Here is a 24,572-nt window from a genome sequence, read left to right as displayed (position 1 = left end):
TAGAGAGAGAGAGCACACATGGGAGGGGAAGGGGAGCAGAAGGAGAGAGAATGCCAAGCAGGCTTCACGCTCAGCGCGTAGCCCTAGCAGGGCTCCATCCCACGACCCTGAGATCATGACCTGAGCCGAAATCAAGAGTCAGATGCTTAACCGACTTAACCCAGGCGCCCCTCACTCCCTATCCCCTGCCTCCGGCCGCTCCAGGCCCCGGGACCAAGGACTCAACACCCAGGCATCTCTGAGCAGCAATAGCTGGGCTAAAGCAAAACTCTAGAGTCTCCTTCAACAGTTCAACACCGAAGAGCCCATTCCAACCAGCCATTCCACTCTTAGGTTTATACCTCAAAGAACTGAAGGCAGGTGCTCTAACGAAGCCAGCAGTGCATGTTCCACAGCAGCACCAAATCCTCACGGCCAAAAGGTGGAAACAACCCAAATGTCCAACAACAGATAAAAGGATAAACAAATTGCGGTATATCCATACAACAGCCGTAACAAGGAACGAAGTACTGATGTGTGCCACAACGTGGATGAACCTTGAAAACGTTAAGTGAAAGAAACCAGACACAAAAGCTCACATACTGTGTGACTCTTTCATACGAAATATCCAGAATAGGTAAATCCATAGAGACGGAAAACAGACGAGTGGTTGCCAGGGGCTGGGAGTGGGAAGGAGCGGGAAGCGGTTGCTTAGTGGATACAAGAGTGCCTTTTGGGGTGATGAAAATGTTCTGGAACTAGAGGGAGGGGATGGTTGCACAACAGTGTGAATGTATTAAACACCACGAAGCTGTACGCTTTACGTTGGTTAAAATGGTAAATTTCACATTGTGATATGAATTTTACCGCAATTAAAAATAAACGAAACTCTGAGCTGTGTGACCCTAGGCAAGTTCCTCAGCCTCTCTGAGCCTCTGGAATGGGCAGATGACAGCACAACCACGTAAGCTGGTTGGGAGGATTCCATGTGATGTGACTGTTAAGTGCTTGGCACAGGGCTGGGCGCACAGAGAGGGACCAGTAAGTGACAAAGCTGCCCCCGCTGGGACGACAGTAAAGGCACACTGTCAAAACCAACTCACCTGGAAGTGGTGGGGGTCTCCAGGCTGTCAAATTACCCTTTTAATTAAGCAACTACAGCAGCAACCACAAAAAGACAGAGGAGGAGGGAAGCTGTATCGGATGAAGAAGAGAGTGGAGAGAACGGCTCTACTATACTTCTGTCCAGACTAGATTTAGATTAGGACGCTCTCCTGTATAGGAAATGCAGGTAACTCAGTCACAGGAAGCCCACGGGGTGGCTTTGCCACACGTCGGCCATGGGACAACCTATAAGCGCTTGCTCTTTCCACCTCCTTCCATTGGCCTGTAGACAAGGGCCCCTTGACCGACCCCTGGTTTATGCATGGGGGCATGGTGGCTGCACATAGGTGAGAAGGTTCCATCTGTGCCAAGGCCCTTATCTGGAAGCAGCTCTAAAACCTGAAGAACCGAAAGGTGGGGGCAAGCACTATGGCTCTTCTTACTGAGGAATTATTTGGTACTGAATTAGCAGAACTCAAAGGTTCCTGAGGCAAGGTGACCCCCCTGTGGCCGACAGTCAGCCTGGGGGGAGGGGAAGGAACAATGAATGGGATTTCAGGCTGTCGTGGAAACTCTTCTTTCCTAAGGCCTCTGAGTATATGGCAGGCGTCCTGAAAACTCCATTCCTGCCGCCCCAGGCTGCTTGCCGCCCTCAGACATGTGGGTGGGGGTGTCTGCCTCTCCGTCCGAAAGGCCCCCTTCCCTTCCCTCCACCATGGCGGCAGCAGCACAAAGGAGTCTCCAGTGTGCGCCTCACGTCCCAGCTCCCCAGACAGACGCTGGGGGACAGCCTCCATGGCCCCATGGAAATCTGAGTCCCCTGCCCCCATGGGGCCTCGATGCAGCCGAAAGATCACAGACAGCCGCAGGCCAAAGGCCACGGCGCACACTCCTCCTGGGCCACCTGAAACACGATGCCCATTCTGCCCTCGGCTGAGGCTGATGGGGATGTCCTGTAAGCCCAAGATGGAAGAGAGTGGCATGTCGCTTTGGGACTTTGAAGTCACAGGCAGGCGGGATTCCCACCCAGCAAGACTGCCTTCTCTGTAGAACACGGCAAATCCAGCAGGCCCAAGGTAGAGCAAATCACAAACTGGGAGGCTGTAAACTCAAAGCCGCAAAAGGGATTATGAATAACAGCAGGTGTATGGTGCCATGGCGGAAAACAATACAGAGTGTTTAAAACTCGAAAGCCATGCTTCTAGAACTGGGTGATCGTGCCCACAGGGGTTCACGGCAGCATGCCAAGAGCAGACAAAGCCACAGGAGAAAACGGGTACTATCTTCTTGAGGCACCCATGGGACTCAAGGATTGGGGAGGGGCTGACAATAATAAAACAGGATGATAACATATTGTGGAGGGGAATGTCAAATCTGACTGAACTCTAAGGAGAAAACACTAGATGTCAAGGAAAGGTCACGACCACAGCTGACCACTTTGCATATCACCCCTCTTTGGCAGGGCACCTTGGAGAAGCACGGGACCCAACGCGGAAGGAACCCCTAGCTCCATTCATTCCTTTACTCCACCTAGATATATATATATTTTGATATCTTATGATGTACTGGGCTCCCTACCCTCCCTGAAACTCACTGTTTCGTAGGGGAGGTGGGTGTTAATTAAAAGTACACAATGCCATGGAAACATGTATCAGGGATATCTCACCTGCCCAGGGCAGTGGGGGAAGGTCTCTCAGGGATGCAGGGCCCGAGTGACATTTAACTAGGACCACACAGGCGGGGTGGGGTAGGGAAGCTCGCCAGGCAGAAGAGACAGCATGTGCGAAGTTCTGTGATAGCAGGGGGGCTTGGCCGAAGATGCTTGAGGTCAGAGAGACAGGACCTTGACAGCTGATCCCTATCCTCAGACTGCTGGTAAACCAGGTCGCGATTCTAAGAGGCAGGATGGCAGGACAGAACCGTATTTTAAGCGCACGATCCGAGCAGCATAGTCATGCGGTTGTCTCTACTAAGGCAGACGGACGGATGGTCAAAGCCATGCTGCGTGTTTTGTGAGGCCTCGCTGGAAGATACAAACGCTAGGAGGCCAGTGCTCAGGACTGGTGGCCACACAGTGGGTCCTGCTAGGCCCCAATCAAGCAGTCCCATTTTTAAACAGCTCTAAGAACAGTGGTTGCTCAGGTTTCCCTTCTAGCACACTCTGAGAGGCCCGATGCCAGGAAGCAGGTGACATGGACTTCAGAGCACATGTTTTGGCACCATGCCTTGCTGGGCTCAGATCTTGGCTGCTATCTACTAAGATAGACGACCCAAGGCAAGCTTCTTAATCTCTCTGTGCATAGGTAAAATGGCGGCGGGTGGAGGTACTACGGTATCCATCTCCTGGGGTCACTGTGTGGATTAAGATCAAGCCACAAAAATCCTTATCACTTAGCCTGGTACATTACAGACGCTAAAGAAAATGTTGATTATTACTACTACAGTTCGCTCTCAGCAAAGGACGGACACAGAAGACATGCAAAGACCTAGGAAACGTGAAATGACTCAGGAGCACCCAGGCTCAAGGGAGGGGGCGGCGGGAAGCGGCGAGTGCACATACTTGCGAGCAGGAGGCAGGAGACCGCCACGGCATACAGCTGCTTGGAGGCGGTGATGTTATAGCGATCGAGGAAGTGGTCCAGCAGGTAGACGGCCAGGTGCCGGGCCGTGGGACAGAGCTGGCAGTGGCCGCTCAGCAGGTTCAGGATGTCGATAAAGAACCGGCGGCTCTTCAAGAGCGGGGAGTGGGCTCGGAAGGCAGGCAGCTTCAGCTCCTGGAGGACAGGCAGGACAGAAGGGGGTTGGGGGTCAGGGCCGCCTCCTGAGAGCCTCGGATGCCCCAGGAAAGCTAGACACGGGGGCCCGCCTGATGGCTGGTTAGGGGCTGCGATTCCCTCCATACCCTGGCCGTTTTCCTTCAAGCCCCAGGATGGCAGCCCCCCCCCCCGCACCGCCCCATTCCAGAAACTCCTGCACTGGCCCCCGTCTGCTCTCGGTGAGCACAGTCTCGTGATGTGCCAAGGATATGATGACAGAGGCAGGTGACGGAGATAACAGGCCCCCAAGATGCGAGTCCTTCCCTGGGGAAAGGATGAGTATGTACAGGCTTGGAGGGCCAGGAACCAGCATCCAAATTCTGGTTGTACTACTCCACCAAGTTGTGCCGGCCTGGTCACCTGCCTTCACCTTTGTCACCTCCTCACCAGCTGAGGATTAGACGGAAAATGAATGTAAACGCCCAGCACACGGGCACCTCTCAGGGTCCCCGGCTTAATTCCCTCTGTGGGTGGGGCCGTGAGAGATGACTTTTAAAAAAATACTTAATGTACAAAAAGCTGTTTAAAATAATAGTACAAAGAACTCCTAAAATACCCTTCACCCAAATTCCTTAGTTTTCATTTTATCTGCTTGCCCATACACATTTTTTTTCTAGAAGTAAATTCCAAACATACTTCCCCGCCAGGAGGCAACTTGTACTTTGTCATCCGGATACTGCCGTGTTATCTGAATGTATTTCTCTGACACAAGAAAAGCCCACAAAAGAAATATCAAACCCACCAAGATTCTTATGACAGGAAAAGTTTTCTTATATACCTACCCTATTTGCAACTTAACCAAAGTAGGCCAGACATGATTTATTTAGGAAATGCCGTAGCTACATTTTGTCAAGGGGAGAAACTAAAGAGAAGCAAAACTGAGGGGAAATGGGCAAGGAGGAGATGGCAGAAAAGGAACTGTGGGAGATTCACTGGGGGTGAGATTCATGGCAGATTCACTGGGGGTGAGATTCAAACAAACTGGAGCCCCTCGGCAGTATACTGTCACTTTCTTAGCCCTGAGGCTCTACGCAGGTAGCAACAGTTCTGGGACAAGAGATATCTGTTCATTCATTCATTCAGGAGATACTTCTTTAAATGTTTATTTTTTTAAAGATTTTACTTATTTGACAGAGAGTGAGCAGGACAGAGCGTGCATGCGAGCCAGAGGAGGGGCAGAGAAGCAGACTCCCCGCTGAGCAGAGAGCCTGGGGAGACAGGAGACTCTGGGATCATGACCTAAGCCAAAGGCAAGACACTTAATGGACTGAGCCACCTCAGCGCCCTCATTCAAGATATATTAATTCATTCATTTGACTCAGTAAGTGTCGAGTACCTTCTATGTATCAGACATTATTCCAGGCACTGGAGATTTTAAGACTCTTAGAAGAAAACAGAAGCAAATCTTTATGACTTAGGCAATGGTTTCTTTGATATGACACCAAAAGCAGAAGCAACAAAAGAAAAAAATACCTAAATTGGACTTCAAAATTTAAAACTTTCATGCTTCAAAAGACAACATCGAGAAAGCGAAAAGACAACCCAGACTGGGAGAAAATGTTTGGAAATCATGTATCAGTAAGAGGCTGTATCCAGAATATATAAAGAACTCTTACAACTCAACAATAAAAAGACAACCCAATTTAAAAATGGGCAAAGGACTGAGCAGATATTTCTGCAAAGATGACAGAAATGGCCAATAAGCACATGAAAAGATGTGCAACACTTAATCACTAGGGAAATGCAAATCAGAACCACCTTGAGATACCACCTCACACCCATTACAATGGCCATGATATAAACAAAAATCAGAAAATAAACAAGTATGGGTGAGGATGTGAAGAAACTAAAAACATATGGCCACACAAAAACATGTATGGGAATGTTTCTAGCAGCATTATCCAACATGAGAGAGGGAAACTGAAGGGACCCTAAGAAAAACTACTTTTTTTTCTTGCCTCTCTTCTTGCTAGGACCTATCCCCCACCCTACACCTTATGGTACAGTAACGTCCTCCTTGTAAAGGTCAAGAAGTTAATGATTTCTTTGGAGTCTTTCAGCACAACAGATAACATCTCAGGAGTGATGGGGCAGGATCAACATGAACGTTTTCCAAGACCAATGAGTCACAAAGACTCCTGGCTCTGGGCATAAGTGGAGGACACCTAAATACTCCTCTTTGTTCCTGGATGCCTGAGCAGACACTGCACGAGACCACCATCCTCAACAAACACCCCAGGCCCCAAGCCAAGAGGAGACTCACTCTTCTTTCCTTTCTGAGTCTTCCAGACACGCTGTCTGTATCTGCTCTACGTCTTCAACAAACTGCTCTCGCTTCCTCTTGGCTCACGTTTGATTTCTGTCCTGCAAGAAGCCGAGGACCCTCTTGGCTGGCCCTGCGGGACCTCCTCTGGGTCCTCAGACCCAGCTAGCTCGAATCAATAATAGCCTCCAAATGGAAACAACCCAAATGTGCATCAGCTGATGAGTGGATAAACAGAATGTAGTATATCCATACCATGCAATATTATTTGGCCATAAAGAAGAAAGAACAGGAACATGACCCTTAAAAACACGCTATGCGAAGAAAAGCCAGTCATAAAAGGCCACATATTGTGGTCCTATTTATATGAAATGTCCAGTATAGGCAAATCCATACAAACACATGAAGTACATTAGTGGCTGCTGGGAGCTAGGGGTGGGTGGAGGTTAATGGGGGGTGACTGCTAATGGATATGGGCTTTCTCTTTGGGATCATGAAAATATTCTGAAATTAGATAGTGTTGATGGTTGCACAACTCTGCATGCACTAAAGGCAACTGAATTGTATACTTGAAAAGGGTGAATTTTATGGCATATGAATTATCTCTCAATAAAGCTGTTGTAAAAAGAATAAGATGGACACATCACCCATTCTCATGGAGTCTATGGCCCAGTAAGAGAGAGCTAGAAATCAAATGATAAGGCAATCACACCAGTCCAAATTGTGATCAACACTACAAAGGAAAAAGCCAGGGGATCTCTTCTTGTCCAGCTCCTTCCCTCACAGAGCCCCGAGGCCGGGACAGCTCTCTTGGTAACCCTAGAGTTTTGCTCATGGAAGGTGCTCCTAGATGAATAAGTTATTGCCTCTCCCTTATGTTTACACCTAAAGAAACTGAGTTTGGAAAAAGTCCTGAGACCCCAGGCTTTATTTAACCTGCAACAGACCTGAGATCACAAGACTTTCAACGTATCTTTTCTTTCAACCCTTCATTTTAAGTAATCTCTATGCCGAATGCGGGGCTCAAACTCACAACCTGGGCATCAAGAGTCGAAAGGTCCACCAACCGAGCCAGCCAGGCTCCCCGATTTTTTTGTTTGTTTGTTTAAACCATGGAAAAGATTTATCATTAGTTTAATTTCCTTAAAAAAAAAGACTTGACTTCTTTGTGTATTATCATCTTCGTTGATGAATTTATGTGGCCAACATGGGATTTCAAACTCCTTGACGGCAGGGTTTGGGTCTGCTTTGGCTCCTCACCTCTTTGTTACTACCTTAGGGTGACTAGGGAACATCGTCAGGTGCCCAATAACCAGTTGTGGATGGAATGATGGCAGGGAGGGGGAGAACCAGGGCAAAAAGAGGGACTGAACTGTAGTGGTGAGGAGCAAATGCCTGAGCCCATCGGTATAAAGGAGCAGTCAGTGGGGACTTCAAGGAGGAGAGATGTATCCAGCCAAGATTTGGAAGGACATCTAGGAACTGACCTGTTAAAGATGCAGGAAGGAAGGAAGCTCAGCAGGAAAAACAGCACTTAGAAAGCTACACGTGTTCAGCCCAGGGAATCTGCAGCACTTGGAACAGACAGACAGATAGGGTGTGCCTGGACAGAGCAGGTGGGGATGGTTAGGCACAGTCCCATCCTGTGTGCCACGCTAAGGTACCTAGCCTGCCCTCAGGGCACCAGAGAGCCACGGAAGGGCTCGGAGCTGGGCATCAAGACGGGCAGGATGGCCATGCGTGAAGACCTCTCAGCCAGGCTCCTCCAGGACTATGGCCATACAGCTCCAACAGCAGCCTCCCTCTCACCGCCCCCAGCAGCCCCCACAAGCTTGCAGGCTACTTGGGTATTTCCTCTCAACTGAGGGCTCAGAGGCTCTTGACAAGAAGCAATGACAATCACAGATCTTTGGTGTTCCGTTGGCAGCCACTGCTGGAAATCAGACAACTGACCTTTGGCAGCACGGCCCTCCTCGAGGCAGTTCAAAGTCCCAAACCATAACAAGGAAGAGATGCAAAGTCCTGACTTCCCTCCCTGCTCAACGCAGCCAAACTTAACAGCTTCTGGAATTTTCTCTCGGGTGAACTGGGAGAAGAGAGCTCAGAGCAACATACTGTAGGTCTTCCCTTGGTATACTTTCCTGGGAAAAGGGTCCAGTGGCTTGAGCAGATTCTCAAAGGAAGCCATTCGTGCATAAAAGAAAAAAAGAAAAGAAAGAAAAAGCTATGGACCTTTGGAACAGGCAACAATACACGTCAAGGAGGAATTAGCAGCTAGGGCTTCCCAGAAGAGGCTGGTGCCAGAAGCAGGCAGGATTCTGAAAGCTAGGCCTGTGAGGCTCTTTATCCCCACTTCTGCTCGTTCCTCACATCCTGCTTTAAATGTCCTTTCCTGGGGTGCCCGGCTGGTTCCGTTGGTTAAGCGTCTGCCTTCGGCTCGGGTCATGATCCTGGGGTCCTGGGATCGAGTCCTGAGTCGGGCTCCCTGCTCAGTGGGGAGCCCACTTCTACCTCTGCCTGCTGCTCCCCCTGCTTGTGCTCGCTCTCTGACAGATAAAATAAATAAAATCTTTTAAACGAACTAAATAAATAAATGTCCTTTCCTAAGAGAGGTTTTCTCTGACCCCTCACCATTCCAAATCAGGTCCCCCCTGGTTCTCAGAGCATGCTATTCTTCGTGGCCAAATATTTACTTATTATGTGTCTCCCTGCTAAGCTCTTGCTCCTGAGGGTGGGGGCCAGGTCCGTCGGGCCTGTACCATTTGCCGGGGTCCAGGGCGTGCTTGGTGCAGAGGCAGCTGCTCTGGAACTATGGGCACAAGTTCAGAAGAACAAACAGTCAGGAAAAGGCAGGCGGAAACTTAAATGCACATTACTGTGGGAAAGCCGCCGATCCAAAAAGGCTACATATCGTAGGGTTCCAACTATATGACATTCTGGAAAAGGCAAAACTACGGAGAGGGTAAGAAAAGCAGTGGTTGCCAGGGGTTGGGGGGGTGAGGGACAGAACAGGCCAAGCACAGAGGGTTTTCAGGGCAACGAAACTACTCTGTATCATATTATGATGGTAGATACATGTCATTATACATTTGTCCAAACCCACAGGGTGTGTACACCACCAAGACGGAACCTGAATGTGGACCATAAACTTTAAGCGAAAATGATGTATCACTGAGGTTCACCGACTATAACAAATGTACCACTCTGGTGGGGCATGTGGATATGGGGGAGGCTGTGCCTGTGTGGGGGCAGGTGGTATATGGAATACCTCTGTACCTTCTGCTCAGTACTGCCGTGAACCTCACACTGCTCTAAAAAATAGTCGTAAAAAAGAAAAAGAATGAATACAGTAATATGTTTCCCTACACCAAATACACTTCTCTCCCCACATATTGGGGAGCAGCCTGGCACGGACTGTGCAGTCAGCAGTTCTGGGGTGGAATCTCAACTCCACTCTTTATTAACCTTGGGCATGTGAGTTCTGAACCCTAGTGCCCTCGTCCTAAAAAATGGGGGGGCACACTGCCACAACTGTAAAGTATGTGGCACTTAACAGCAATCCGCAAGCTTTAGTGGCCTTTTCCTCAAGCTAGGCAATCAAACTTCAGATAAACGGAGCTTATCTGCCTCTGTGAAAAGCTCTTTCGACTCTCAAAGGAACGTGCTCTGTCGGGTGGAATGCAGCTTTCGACCTGAGGGTTTACAGCTGGGCCCGAGGGCCTCTGCAAGAAAGGAAACCAAGCCGCCCATTCCAGGTCTTCCAGAGAACCCCCAAGCCAAATGGAATCAGGGGCTCTCCGCCTCAGCTTCTGGTGCCGAGAAGGGCGATTCCTTGGCAAATGAACAACAGCGTGGGACGCCAGCATGCTTTCCCTGTTTAGTTTGAGAGCCCAGCTGATTCCCTCCCTAACCCAATTAAGGGGGGAAAGGCCTTCATTACAAGGGCTTTGCTCTAAAGATCCGAATTCCTCCCCAGGCACTTTTGACCTAAGTCAGCCTGAAGGCCGTGGCAGCCGGCAGCAGGGGTGCATGAAGCCAGCCCCTCCTATCGAGGGGTCTGGATTCCAGGAACAAAAGAGCAGCCTGCTTTGAGGGGCGGCCTGTAAAGCCCTCCCGGATTAGGCAGGCACTCGGCTGCCAGTGTGGGTGGAAAGGGGCAGGAACCAGGCCAGGCAGAGTGACCTTCCACTCAGGAGGGCAGGGGCAACATCTCTGTGGCCAGCAGAAAGGGTGGGGGCAGGGCACAGATGAAGAGGGGCATCGGGACAGGCAGAGGCTTCCAGAAACTCTCCCTCCCAAGCCGCGGGCCCTCTATCCCCTGAGCCGGACAGGAGAGCACGCGTTCCTCAGCTATATCTTTAAATGAGCAGGCTGGAGCCAGGGACAGGTGGCCCTGAGGAGTTCAGGTGCGGGGGTGGAATCCACCTTCCAAAAAACTGCCTCTGTTACCAAAATAGTTTATTTTGGTTTTTAAAAATAGTAATAATGAGAAAAATAAAAATAGTAACAAAGGACAAGAAAAAACTATTAGATATACAACAAAATGTTCACAGCGGTATCTTGGACCACTCAGATCTTGTGTGATTTTTATTTTCATGCTTTCAACACTGTGGATTTTTAAAAAACCCTCGAAGTAAAAAAAAAAAAAAAACAAAACCCAAACTCAGAATAGATTGGTGGTTGCCACAGGCGAAGGGGTGGGAGATGGGCGAAATGGGTGAAGACGGTCAAAAGGTACAAACTTATAAGTATAAAGTAAATAAATCTTGGGGATGTAATGTACAGTATGGTGACTACAGTTAGTAATTCTGTCTTGTACATTTGAAAGTTGCTAAGAGAGTCAATCTTAAAAGTCCGCATCACAAGAAAAAAATGTAACTATGTTGAGTGACAAATGCTAACTACACTTATTGTGGTGATCATTTCCCAATATATACAAATATTCGATCCTTATGTTGTACCCCTGAAACTAATATAATGTTACGTCAGTAAAAGAGGATTGTAGGCACCTGGGTGGCTCATTCATTAAGCGTCTGCCTTCGGCTCAGGTCATGATCTCGGGGTCCTGGGATCGAGCCCCGCATCAGGCTCCCTGCTCGGCGGGAAGCCTGCTTCTCCCTCTCCCACTCCCCCTGCTTGTGTTCCCTCTCTCGCTGTCTCTCTGTCAAATAAAGTCTTAAAAAAAAAAAGATTGTTTCGAGGATGAAAAGCACAGCATGGGGAATACAGTCAATATACTATAATAACGTTGTATGGTGACAGATGGTAACTATCATGGTGAACATATAGCTTAATGTATATAGAACTTTTCGAGTGACCATGTTGTACACCTGAAACCTAACCTAACATTGTATGTCCAACAAACTTTAAAAACAAATTAAAAAATAACTTTCAAAAAAGACTGAAATTTTATTTTATTTATTTATTTTTAAAGATTATTTATTTATTTGAGAGAGAGAATGAGATGAGAGAGAGCACGAGAGGGAAGAAGGTCAGAGGGAGAAGCAGACTCCCCGCTGAGCAGGGAGCCCGATGCGGGACTCGATCCCGGGACTCCAGGATCATGACCTGAGCCGAAGGCAGTTGCTTAACCAACTGAGCCACCCAGGCGCCCAAGACTGAAATTTTAAAAAAACATTCAACGTGTAATCGATTTGAATTCCAATTACTGTATTTCCAGTTTGAAAAGAAAAAGAGGGAGGGACTAGATACCCACTATATTAAGACCCAGCTCAAAATGTATCCCCGAGGATTCCCTGGCAATCCCACATCATCATGACTGTGAGAAAATCAGCCCTTTCATAAGAATATGCCCCATGCCAGCACTATGCTAAATATCCCACTTCGTCCTCGCAAGATGCAACATCCCACCCAAGTCCAACCCACAAGTAGTCATCTTTTTCTTTCCTTTTTACTAGTTATAAAGTATATATTCACCGACAAATTTTCAAAAGTAGAAAAAAATAACAAATATCACTTCTGATCCCTCGCGCAGAGAAGTCGTGTTAAGTTTTACATGGATTCTTCACGTTTTTCTCTGTGCAAACGTCCACAACAGGGGATCATAATCTACAAGTGTACCCCACTTCCCCTTCAAGATGGCACTGGAAACCACGTTTTCAATGGTCGCCGAGCGTTTCATCACTGTGCAGTTGTGTCGTGACTCCATCAGACCCCCATTCTGGACGTTTGGGCCATTTCTCTCCCTTGTGGTGTCCGTGATGGTCCTTCCCTGGCCGCCCTCCCATGCCACAGCAGCCTGTGTCTTCCCACACTGCGCAGTGGGTTTGCTTGCTTATTAACTGTCTTCCTCCTTCCATCCTGCAGAATGTGACCTCTGTCAGGAGAGAGGGAGTCACTTTTCCCTCCAGGTCTTAGATGTACCCCTGGTACTTGGCACAAGGCAAGCGCTAATGAGTATCTGCTGAATGAGTGAATGAATGTTTGAATGAATGGAGTGTTTTTCGTGATGAACACAGATGTGACCTCAGCCAACACCAGCTGGGGGAATGTTTTCTCTGCCTGTGGCCATCCCTGCCTCACCCCAGTCTCCTTATCCAGCCCTGCATCCTTCCTTGGTAACCAATGGGGGTGTGGGGACTGCCCCCTGAGTGGGAAACTCTGCTGTGACACGGGACACTTCTGTGACTAGAGGCACCATTCTGGGGAAAAGGAAGGTGGTACACGTTCAGAAAAGGCTGAGTCCTTTAATAATCATCCTGCTTGCTGACCAAGAGCTCTGTCTGGGGGTTCCAAAGCAGAAAGAGGATTATCTGAGAGGGACAGCGCTCCGAGAAAGGCCACGGACAAGTGAATCACAACGCCTACAAAACCCAAACTGGGATGCATGCAGAGGGAGCAGGGCTGCCTGGACAGGCTGCTGAAGATTCCAGGCATGTGGCTCGCCGCCACTGCTCTCTCCTCCCCCAAAGGCACTGACCTTGGCAGAGGTGGCAAACACTGTACACCTGTGCTGGGCTCAGATGTGCCTGGGAGAATGGGTGAGGCCAGGCTGCTGTGCAGCTACATAGGCTGGAGCCCACAGCCAGGACACCTGGGCAGGGACCCTGGCCTGTCACTGCTGCAGGACAGATGGGGGAGAAAATTCAGCCTGTGTTCTTCACACACAGGCTCTGCCGGCATTTTGAGGCTAACCTCAGAGAAGTTTGAAGGTCACATGCACTGTAAAAGTTCAGCCAGTCACCCCTGGTTTCTCCTATTAAGGGAGGAAGGGAAGTCTTCATTTTAACCCTTGGTGTCCTGCACTGAGTTGTTTTCTAATTGCCTTATGGTTTTACTTCTCATTGTTAACCTACTCTTCCTTCAGATCTTAGCTTAAAAGTCACTTCTGAAAAGTGTTTCCTGGTCATGCCTCTATCAGATATTCTCCAAGCATCTAGAACTTTTCTCCATCCATCCATCCATCCGTCCTTCCATCCATTCACTTTTAGTGTCTTTCTTCACTCCTCGACTGTAAACATCATGAGGAAAGGGATGGGTTCATCTTGTTCAGCCCTGTGGCCTCAATTCTTGACACAAAAAAGATACTTAATAATTAACAAAACGTTCAACCTTGGACAAAGGCAAATACTTGAAATGAAAAGGTAAGTAAAAATGATTTGCTCCTGATCTTAGATTGAATGAAACGATCATAATGTGCAATTGAAGACCAGAGAGGTGGTGTAAGATCCTGAGGATGCTGAATTCTAGGAGAAAGAGAAAGCTCTGTCCTGGCCTTGGGGTGGCACGCGCCTCAGTCTACCCAACAGCAGCGGAGGGTGAACACAGAGGAAGCAGGTAGTGTTTTACAGGGGACTGGGAACTTCAAGAATGATAAATTATGCACTCCACACTCAGTCATTTCCAAGGCAATGTTTCCCAATGTGTGTTCCATGACATCCCAGACCCAAGGTTCACTCCCTGAAGAAGACGGATCTGTGGGCCATACTATATACTGCATTCTACTTTGTTCCTTCCTAAAAGCTCACTGGAAGCCCTGAAACATTTGTTCAGGAAAAAACTTAACATAGTTTTAGGAAACTCTAGGTTCAATCTGTTTATCCACAGATCACCATTACCACCACCCCTTTCGGGGTGGGGGCGGGGGTGGCGGGTGGCGGGCAGAGTAACAACATCCCAGAGAGCTCGTTCTGCGAGATGGTGCTTTAGGGTGCTGGCAGCTGGGCATGGGTGTGCTGGGGAAATTAAACCTCAATGCATCTGCAAGGTGAGACTCCGGGGAAAATCCCTGGCTCAACTCCCAATAAGTTGATGATGCTAAGCGGAGAGATTTACTGAAAAGCTCGCTGAGATCAAAAACCATTGCTTTCACGTGCAGAATTGCCCTGGTAAGAACTTCCCCACAACCACGCCATTAGGAGCCTAGGAGTGGCACAAGAGGCTCCAGATGCCAGCTTACCCAGGCGGCCCTGGGTGCCCTGCCCTGCGGGGTCTAGGGACTCGGCTCCAAATTAAGTCCCCGCCCCCAACCTGCCAACAGCCCCACCTCAGATACTATATACACGTATCTTTTCTATATATCCTATAGAAACTCAACTCCCGATCCTCTGCAAACACCTGATTCCTCCTTGGAAACCATATACTGCTATTGGGTAGACTGAGGCACGTGCCACCCCAAGGCAAGGACAGAGCTTTCTCTTTCCCCTAGAATTCAGCATCCCCAGGCTTTTACACCTCCTCTCTGGTCTTCACAAGTATCTGGAATCACCCATTGTGATGAACAGTTCTATACAACTTTCCATTTTATATACATGTGTTACATACATAATTTCAAATATATATGTATCTCATTTGCCAGATACTGTGTCCCACGCATTCTGTCTTCTCAGCCTCCAACAAGCCCACAAGGTAGGGATTATCAGCATCCCAGTATTCCAGACGAAGACAGCTCAGAGAGACTATGGAACTGGCTTAAGGTCACCTAGCTAATAAGTGACAGATCTGAATCTGGGCTTTCTGATCCATGCTCATAAGACGGTTTTGTGGCTTCCATGGGATAGTTTAGGTTTGTGTTTTCCTTCCAAAGTGATGTTATCTTTAACCGATTATAAGATATCTTATTACTATAGAAATTTTAGAAAACACATATGTGCATACAAAGAAAATTAAATTCACTAGCAATCCCACCACTGAGAGAGAAGTGTGAGCATGTACATAGTCTTGATTCTCTGCACACACATGCCCCCACTTCTGTCTCTCATTGTGCTATCGCCCTACGGACAACTGTAACTCCATCTGGGCTCTCCATCCCAGCACTCACCCTGTTGAGGGGGGCCCAGTCAGTGGTACCACCCCAGGACTGGTCGGTACCCAGAAAACCGAGGCCACATTGCAGGTTAGTGGCAAATCCTGGGCCTGGACATCAGAGGAACTGGCTGGGCCTGGGGTGTGATGCTGCACTGAGTGTGACACCCACTTCATAAATGGCCAAGGTACAGAGCAGGGCTGAGGGGCTCTCCCACACTGGCCACTGACGGAAAACCACACTGGTCTCCTCTGTGCTTCCCGCCATGCTCATCCTCAGTGCTGCCAACCACTGCCTCCCTAGGGAGGTTGGGCCTCCAGGCACTGGGCCAGCTGGTTGGGAAACAGCTTGAGGGATCGTGTCTGCCTGAGAACAAAGGGTAGCAAGACATGAAGAAACACCATGTGTAACCAAGGTGACCAACAGGAAGTGGAGACTTGCAAATTGAAAGGGAAAAAGAAAGGGGAAGGGGGTAGGCTGGTTCTTCAGAGGCCTCAGCAGTACACACCACTGACCTAGGAGGCCCTGCGAGGCCCGAGGATCACCCTCCTTCCCCTCTCTGCCCCAATTGCTTCATAAAGCCCTGGGAGGTATTTTCAGTAAAGAACCAACATCTCTGTGAGAAAACTATTTCAACACTCCGGAGAGAGTGGCTTGCGGCACAGAGAGCCAGTGACATCCCTCTTGTTGACCTCCGGCCTGTAGCTTCCTGCCAGCAGACAGAAAGGTCACGCCAAGCCACCACATCTTTCACTGGCCCTCTGAACTCAGAAAAGGGTCAGCTCTGGACACACCGCCTCGTTCCCAGGAGCCAGAGCCTCTGTCCTCTAGAGCAGACTCTGTGACAGGCCCGGCTACGGCTGCTGGGCACCCAGCTGTGGCCAAAGACACATGTGCCTACCTCTCCGCGGTCCCTCTCCCACCCCGGCCCCCGGGACCTCTCCACGCCCCCAGAGACAACACTCGTGGCCTTTTTATAAAATGTCCCCCAGGTTCTTCATTTTGGCAGCTTCCGGATATGACCACATCCCTCACACCTTCTCAACTGGGGGTGCCCCTCATTCTCCCACACCTTCCATTATCTAAGTGCAGGGGCGGTTCTCTGGAATAGGTCCAACCCTTGGATCTCTCTACCTTCCCTCCTGGGTCACCATTCCTAAGCGGTGGCCTCAACAGCTCTTCATGTGACACTTCCAGGTCCTGTCGCCGATTTCCAGATTCCTTCTGATGGATCCCCCCGGGCACCCTGACCCTACCAGCCTGAAACACGTGAGCAGGGTAAGCACTGCCACTATCCCTGAGTCGCTCCTGCTGGGACGCCATTCCCCCGCTGATCTACCGTCCAGGGTTTCTGCCACTGTGGTCAGCTGATGACAGGCACTGGGATCTTCTAAGAATTCACAGAAAAATGGAGGCTTCCCCCTGTACTGAGTTGGATAACGTCTCCCCAAAATCCCTATCTACCCACAACCTCAGAATGTGACCTTTTTTGGGAAATGGGGTCTTTACAGATGTGATCAAGTGACGACGAGGTTGTACTGGATTAGGGTGGGCTCATAAGCAACGGCTGGTGTCCCCACGAGGGCAGAAAATAGAGACACACAGAGGAAAGACTAGGCAGAGATGGATACAGGAGGACGGCGGGGTGAATACGGAGACTGAGAAGGGACCAGTGTGGCTACAAGCCAAGGAGCACCAAGGAAGAGGCAAGGAAGGATCCTCCCCGAGAACCTCTGGGAGGAGCGCAGAGCTGCAGACGCCTTGATTCTGAACTTCTAGCCTCCAGAACTGTGAGAGAATAAAATTCTACTGTTTCCAGTCCGAGGCAGCCCTCGTGGTCTACTGCATTCCCCATTTCCAGCTTTACTGTCTCAGACTTCCTGGGGACGCAGCTGGGCGCCCATCCGGGCTTTGTGTGCACTTCGTTTGAGCCTGATGCTTGACCACATGCTCCATGAAGGTAGAGAACTTGGTTGTGTTCAACACTTCTACGCCCAGCAGCTCGTAGTGCTTGGCTTGTGGCGGGCTTTAAAAAATATACGTTGAGGGGCACCTGGGTGGCTCAGATGGTTAAGCGTCTGCCTTCAGCTCAGGTCATGATCCCAGGGTCCTGGGATAGAGCCCCGCATCGGGTTCCTGGCTCAGCAGGGAGCTTGCTTCTCCCTCTGCCTCTCTCCCAGCTCATGCTCTCTCTCTCTCTGTCTCTCTCTCTCCATATCTCTGTGTCTCAAATGAATAAAAAAAAAATCTTTAAAAAAATAAAATAAAATAAAAAATATACGTTGAATGCAAGAACGAACGCGCACCGATGTTTAAGAACTGCCAGTGTCTTGGTCAGGACAATTAACTTGTCTTTTTTAAATTTTATTTCTTCATGTGTCAGAGAGAGAGAGAGAGAGCACAAGCAGGGGGAGTAGCAGGCAGAGGGAGAAGCAGGTTCCCTGCTGAGCAGGGAGCCCGATGCAGGGCTCCATCCAGGACCCTGAGAACATGACCTGAGCTGAAGGCAGACGCTTAACCGACTGAGCCACCCAGGTGCCCCAACTTGTCTTTTTTTAAAGCAACATTAATAGTCAATGAGATAATGAGATAATGTGCGCCAAGCATTTAACAGCGTCTGGCCTATCGTAGGCACCCAATACACATCAACTCCCTTAAGTGAACAGAAGTCTTTAAAGAGGAAACAGAAACTAGCACATGCTAGGAGGAGTTTTCTAAGAACCATGTTCACTGTGAAAAAAGCCAATCATGCTCAGCAATGGAAAATTACTTTGTTCCAACCAGTAAGAAACTTGAAACCCTTCCCTCCTTTTGTTAACAGGTCCTTTGACTCTATTTCCTAAAACTCTCAAGTCTCCCCACTTCCTGCCCTAGTTCAGATGCCATTTCTTTGGATCACCACCAACGCTGAAGACACAGGTCTCCAAGGCCAAGGCCATTTCCCAGTGATCCAGCATTTCCTCCTCCTAGCACTCCGCGCGCTCGCAGGACATGCGTACACCTCTGGGAGCCCCGCATCCCCAGAGCCCATGTTCCTGGTCCCTCTCCTCCCCTCCCCTACTCACCAGACCGCCCTTCGCAGGTCCCCGAGTGGCCGTCACACACCGCCCTGGGAGATGAACTTCCTCCACACCTCTCTCTGCCTAGCAAGCTTCTGCTTATCCTTTGAACCCAGCCCAAACCGCACCTCCTCTTTGAAGCTTTTCATGCGTCTCTAGGCAACAAGGTGTGACCATCTGTAGTAGTTAATAATGTGAGCTTTGGAGCCAGGTTGCCTGCCTTCAAATCCTGGCTTTGCCGTCTTCTTCGCTGTATGGTCTTAGGTAAGTCATTTATTTTTTATTATTATTTTTTTAAAGATTTTATTTATTTATTTGACAGAGAGACACAGCGAGAGAGGGAACATAGCAGGGGGAGCGTGAGAGGGAGAAGCAGGCCCCCCACTGAGCAGGGAGCCCGACGTGGGCCTCGATCCCAGGACCCTGGGATCATGACCTGAGCCGAAGGCAGACGCTTAACGACTGAGCCACCCAGGCGCCCTTAGGTAAGTCATTTAACTACCTAAGCTTAAGGATGTCTCACCTGTAAAATGGGGATAATTATAGTACACACCCGAGAGGGCTGCCTGAGGACCTGGATCGTCACGGAAGGTTTGTCAAGCAAACACCCATTAATGTACAGTAATGTGGACTATCGTGGTTGAGGCCACACTCCCCTGGCAGGGCCCCCCACAGGTCTACAGGTTATACTTGGGGCTCAGGACGTGCTGGATAAAGAGGCTGTCTGCCAATGAGGCCGTGGAGATGGTCCAAGAAAATAAGCCAGAATTCTGCCTTCCCCAGACTCACGGTGTGGAAAGGTTGCCTGTGGCCCCTAGGCTTCCTCCTTTCTCACCAGAATGCTAAAATCCCTTCCTCCCCAAACAGGCCTCCAGGGAAGTTCCCGACACCTGGGAAGATGTTCCTAGTGGTCTGACAAAAATGCCCCCCAAAACCACTTCATGGCCAATCTCAAAAGTAACCATGCAAAATAAACCCTGAAGTGTTAAGGGATAATGGGGTATGATGCCTGCAACTCGGTCCAGAGAAAAAACAAATAAAGATGGAAGAAGAGAACGATAATGCGAATGTGTTAAAATGTTCCCAATCGCTGTACCGTGCTGGCAACTCTTCTGTAAGTTTGATATTATTTCAAAACAGAAAGTGAGTACAAAAGGACAGACTACCAAGAGATATGAACTCAGAGCCCACAGCTTTATACCACTAGCCCCCGCATTCTCACGTCCCTCGAGGGCAAGTTCGTGTCGCACCATCACTGACTTCAAGGCTGGCTGCAATTCTCCTGCCTGTCCTAAGTCAGACTCTGGACAGCAGATCGCGTGGTTTTTAAAGCCCAGCTCTTCCACTTAAGAGGGAAGCCCTGGCTGAGCATTTAAGCTCTCAGAGGCCCTTTCTCTACCAGCAGGATGGATTACTGGGAGCCATGCTTACCTACCCCATAAGCCTGTTTCAACAGCGAAGTCCAGGAAGGCAATGTGTGGGCTGTAGGGCACAGACTCCAGATAAGGTGTCTGTGATGTGCAGTAGTCACTCTGCTCGGAACTGAAGAGACACAGCCCCAGCCTGCCCTCACGGGCCTGCCCTTTATAGGGGTTAAGCCAGTTCTAAATCGAATATTCCCTTTAAGAACTGTATAATTACAAATCGTGCTAAGCGCTGAAGGAATAACATGGGGTGGTCTGAGAATGTAACAAGGGGACCATGCCTGACCTTGTCTGGGAGTCAGGGAAGGCTTCTCTGAGGAAGTGATGTTTGAGCTGACAGCTCAACAGCAAGCAGGTTACAGCATATTAAAATCCCACAAGAGTAGGGAAGTATAGAAAACAAATTGTGAACCATGTACTCAAGTTAAATGATCCCATGAGGAAGTAACAGGCCAAATCAAGCGTAGGGGACATTTATCAGAACAAATGATCTGGTTTCTCCAAAAGGCAATGTTACAGGAAAAAAAATGTTTTTAAGGGAATGGGGGCGGGCAGGGAGACCATCATGGAATAAAAAACTTAAGAGTAATTTTTTAAAAAAAGATTACTTTTTGGGGGGGAGGGAGAGGGAGAGAGGATCCCAAGCAGACTCACCACTGAGTGCAGAGCGCAATGCGGGGGTTGATCCCACAACCCCGAGATCATGACCTGAGCTGAAATCAAGAGTCAGACGCTCAACCGACTGAGCCACCCAGGCATCCCCAAGAGTAATTTTTTAAGAAATGTAATATGTGGACCTTATCTGGATAATGTTTTGAATAAACCAACTTTAAAGGCATTTTTGAGGCACATGGAGAAACTAAATATGGACTGGACAACAATAGATATTAATGAATTGTTGTTAATTTTGTTAGGTGTGATAATGGCATAGGTGTTACATTAAAAAACAGTCTGGTAGCAGATATTTATAGGTAAATGATATGCTGTCTGGGGAACAGATGAAATAGGTACTAAGCTCGGTGGAGGGTACATGGGATTCACTTTACTATTCTCTCTACTTTTGTGTATCTTTAAAAATCTCTATCATAAAAAGTTAAAACAAACTGAGGTACACTCCAGAGTCAGACATGCTCTGAGTTGTCTGGGTTTTTCACAATGATCAGAAAAATCGGCAGTCATTATGTGCCAAGCTGTCTTGGCCCATCACATCTAATGGGTCCCCCACAGCAAAACCAATTCCCTTCTGATGAGCATTTAGGTTCTTTCCAACTTTTCCTTATAGTCATTGAATCTAGTTCCTGGTGCTTCTCTTCTAATGACCCTCCCCTCCCATTCTTGTTCCCCCAGCCCACCCACCCAAGTCACTGGATGGTCATTTCTGGACTGAGTAGCTCGTGGTACCAGTGTGGTTGTCTGTATCCCAAAGAATGCCCAGGTTCTGGCATCGCCTGCTCCTGTGACCTCCAAGGGAGCCAATGCCTCTGGAAAATGCAAATCTGGAAGGATTCAGTTTCCAAGTAAGTGCCACCTGGGGGTTGGGAGCAACACACCGAGGGGATGCAGATGGGGCTCCCCAGGTCCTGGGAGATTGATTCAGAGTTCCCTTCCCATTGCCCTCCAGCCTCCAGTGCTTTTCCCACCCTGGGTTCCCATTCCTTTCAAACACAGCCAGGAGACACCACTTTGACCTATCCAAAGGGCACTGATTTTTTTTAAAAAAAGCAATACCTTGGTCTTGCAAAGCTGTTGGGAAGCAGGCACTCTCCCACGCCACTGGTGGAAGTGCAAACAGATGCAACCTTTTGGGAATTTATTAAGTGGTGACAGGCAAAATTCTCAAAATTTTACCCTATGACCGACAATTTTATTTAAGGAATTTATTCTCATGGCCATATGCACAGACAGACTAGATCACCACCACGGTGCAATTTATAATCAAACAGTCCACTAGAAATGCCTCAAAGGACAAGCGAGAAATGGATGAAAGAGTTGTGTTGCATACATAAACAAATGGAATATTACTCAGCAGGAAAAAAACAAACTCCTCATAGACACAACAACACAGATGAATCTCAGACGCATTATGCTAAATAGAAAAAGGCAGAAAGAAAAGAGTACGTGCGGGTGACTCCATTTATACGAAACTCCAGGAAAGATAAATACAATCCACAAATAGCAGATCACTGCCTGGGGCTGGGAGCAGGGCGGAGTGAGTGACTGAGAAGGGGCACAGGGGAGCTTTCTAGGTTGATGGCAGTGTTCTGTATCTTTTTTTTTAAGATTTTTTTCTCAAGCTTATTTACTTAAACAATCTCTGTACCTAATGTGGGGCTCGAACCCATGACTCGGAGATCAAGAGCCACACCAGCTAGGTGCTCTGGCAATGTTCTGTATCTTGAATATGGTGGTAGTTACATGAGTGCATACATTTATCAAAACTCACTGTGCACTGTAAACTGCACACTTAAGATCTGTACATTGCACTATAGATTACAACTCAATTTTAAAAAATGAATAAGCAGCTCCACCTAAATATCCAACAAGGAGATGAGCCAACCAAATCCTGGTGTATCCACACAATAAAACATGATGCATGGCATTGTAGAAAAATAGTTAATGACATAAGTTATTTAGTATATAGGGTTATGAAAGAAAAAAATTAATTTACAGAACTATGGTATACTACAATGGCATTTTATAAGATAAAATATATACTTTTAGATAAAAAATGGCCAAAAAGAAATATCCCATCCATTTATTCAATAAAAGCATCTACTATATTCCTTCATAGTTACAATGAGCAGAAAAGACAAAAAAAACCTAAACCTTTCTGGTCACAGAACCCTTCTGTTCACTGGTTTCATAGAAAATATTTAAATTATTAAAAATACACATTAAAAAAATCAAATGGTGCAAGAAAGTGCAAATTTTACTACACTTGTGTTAGAACACACACACATATGTGTGTTTGTTTATGCACAGAATAACTCTGGAAGTATTGACAAGAAGCTGGGATCAACGGTACCTTTTAGAAAGGGTAAATGGAATGGAACTAGGGGAATGAAACAGGGTGGAAGGAGGCCTATTCACTATCTACCACTCCCTTTTTTTAAAGATTTTATTTATTTGAGACAGACAGTGAGAGAGCGAGAGAGAGAATATGAGCAGGGGGATGGGAAGAGGGAGAGAGAAGCAGACTCCCTGCTGAGTAGGGCTCGATCCCAGGACCCCAGGATCATGATCTGAGCTGAGGACAGATGCTTAACCGACTGAGCCACCCAGGCGCCCCACTATCTACCCCTTTATATAGCTTAGTTTTTGTTACCATGTTCTCATATTACTTATTCTAAATAAGCACCATTGCTTGTTTCTAATTTTTTTTTGCTAGTGTCCAATAACCAGGAATTGGGTGCAGAAGAATGATACGGAAATGTGTGCATGATAAACTATGAAATGAACAGAGCGTTTTGACTCAAGATATTTTCCATTTTTACTAAAAAAACAAAACACAGAAGACAAAATAAAAATGTATCATGATGACATGCACACAAAGGAAGAGAAGAACCTAACCCAAAATATCATTACTTCCAAGTGCTGGAACTGTAGGAGGAATTGTGCTTTCTTCTGTTTGCTTGTATTTATTTTTGCAGTCTCCTAAATAAACAAACAAGCAAAAAACAAAAACAAAAACCACCAAAAACCCCACCCCACTGTGTGTGTGTGTCTACGTTTAATAACTTTAAAAAAACAAAAAGAGAAAACAGCAGACCCAGTGTCACCTCTTTCTGCCAGGTGCTCAGATACACCAGAGAATCGTTGGCTGCACTCCCTTTACCCAAGGGGCTGTGTGGTTTAGGAAGACAAAGAACAAGTCAAGGGTAGAGGCATGGGGCCAGCTCAAAGCCTTAAACATCCTCCCCTCACTTGGCACAGGCTTCCCCAGTCAACCGGGGTACCCGCCAACCCCCTGCCCTCCCCCCAAATCCAGAGGCCCCAAAAGCTGACCGAGTACATCCATACCCATGTATTTTCTCCTGGGACACGTGGGAGGCAGGTGGGGCGAGGATCACACCACCCAAATGTGCAGATGAAAGGAAGGCTCTAAGGCAATTTGCTTCGTCCACAGGTAAGGTGCACTGAGACCAAGTGTCCGGTGAGTGTTGTGGGCACACTGAGACCTTCGGTCATCTGAGACCAGAGGGGCTCATGAGAAAACACCCAGTTCTGAGTCAGTTTTGTCCCCAGCTCCCTTCAGAATACAGGTGGGGGTCCTGGAGTCAGGGAGTCTCAAAGCTGGACGCCACCATGAATGATGTCTCAACCAGCCCCCCCCACCCCATTTCTCAATCTGTCTTCCGTCCTCTCTATACAACCCTGGGGGGCAGCCCCATCACCCGTGCCAACAGGACTGCAGGAAACCCTGCTTATACTAAAAGCCTCACCTTCCCCTCCAGGAAGGGCCCTGAGGACCCGCAACTTAGGGTCTCCCTTGAAGACCACAACCATAAGGCAGCCCTGTTGGTGGGTAAGGGTTTGTCAAAACCAGCCATTGGGGTCTGATAGGCTTAAGTGACACATTCTGGAACTAAGCTGGGCAGACATGTCCTGTGGCCAGTATCTAAAACATCTTCTTATCGGTAGATCCAGTTTGGTCTCATGGTT

At 48.2% G+C, this 24,572-nt stretch overlaps 1 protein-coding gene and 1 long non-coding RNA gene across 10 annotated transcripts in view; one reads left to right on the top strand and one right to left on the bottom strand.

The window, feature by feature from the left end:
* The window catches only part of CCNJL (cyclin J like), a 114,844-nt gene that overhangs the window by 83,452 nt on the left and 6,820 nt on the right, over positions 1-24,572 (bottom strand). For all 6 annotated transcript variants that reach the window (XR_003207050.2, XM_073890420.1, XM_073890429.1 and 3 more), the window contains exon 3: positions 3,644-3,857. Coding sequence is in view for 5 of the 6 variants with exons in the window: in XM_073890420.1 (XP_073746521.1) it covers positions 3,644-3,857 (214 nt within the window). In the remaining variant the exon portion in view is untranslated. The remainder of the gene's footprint in view (positions 1-3,643; positions 3,858-24,572) is intronic.
* On the top strand, positions 16,210-23,552 carry LOC112820117 (uncharacterized). Of its 4 annotated transcripts, none has more exons than XR_012377346.1 (4): positions 16,210-16,705; positions 18,809-18,971; positions 21,258-21,427; positions 23,299-23,552. It is a non-coding gene; the product is annotated as an uncharacterized lncRNA (long non-coding RNA). The 4 variants fall into 4 exon arrangements; XR_012377345.1 differs by lacking the exon at positions 16,210-16,705 and adding an exon at positions 18,261-18,653; XR_003207052.2 differs by lacking the exons at positions 16,210-16,705; positions 18,809-18,971 and adding exons at positions 18,261-18,750; positions 19,354-19,600.

Source organism: Callorhinus ursinus, unplaced genomic scaffold (assembly GCF_003265705.2).
Source record: "Callorhinus ursinus isolate GAN/ISIS: 27379988/994484 unplaced genomic scaffold, GSC_fseal_2.0 scaffold3, whole genome shotgun sequence".
Lineage (NCBI taxonomy): Eukaryota > Metazoa > Chordata > Mammalia > Carnivora > Otariidae > Callorhinus > Callorhinus ursinus.
This window is presented reverse-complemented; position numbering and strand designations above follow the sequence as displayed.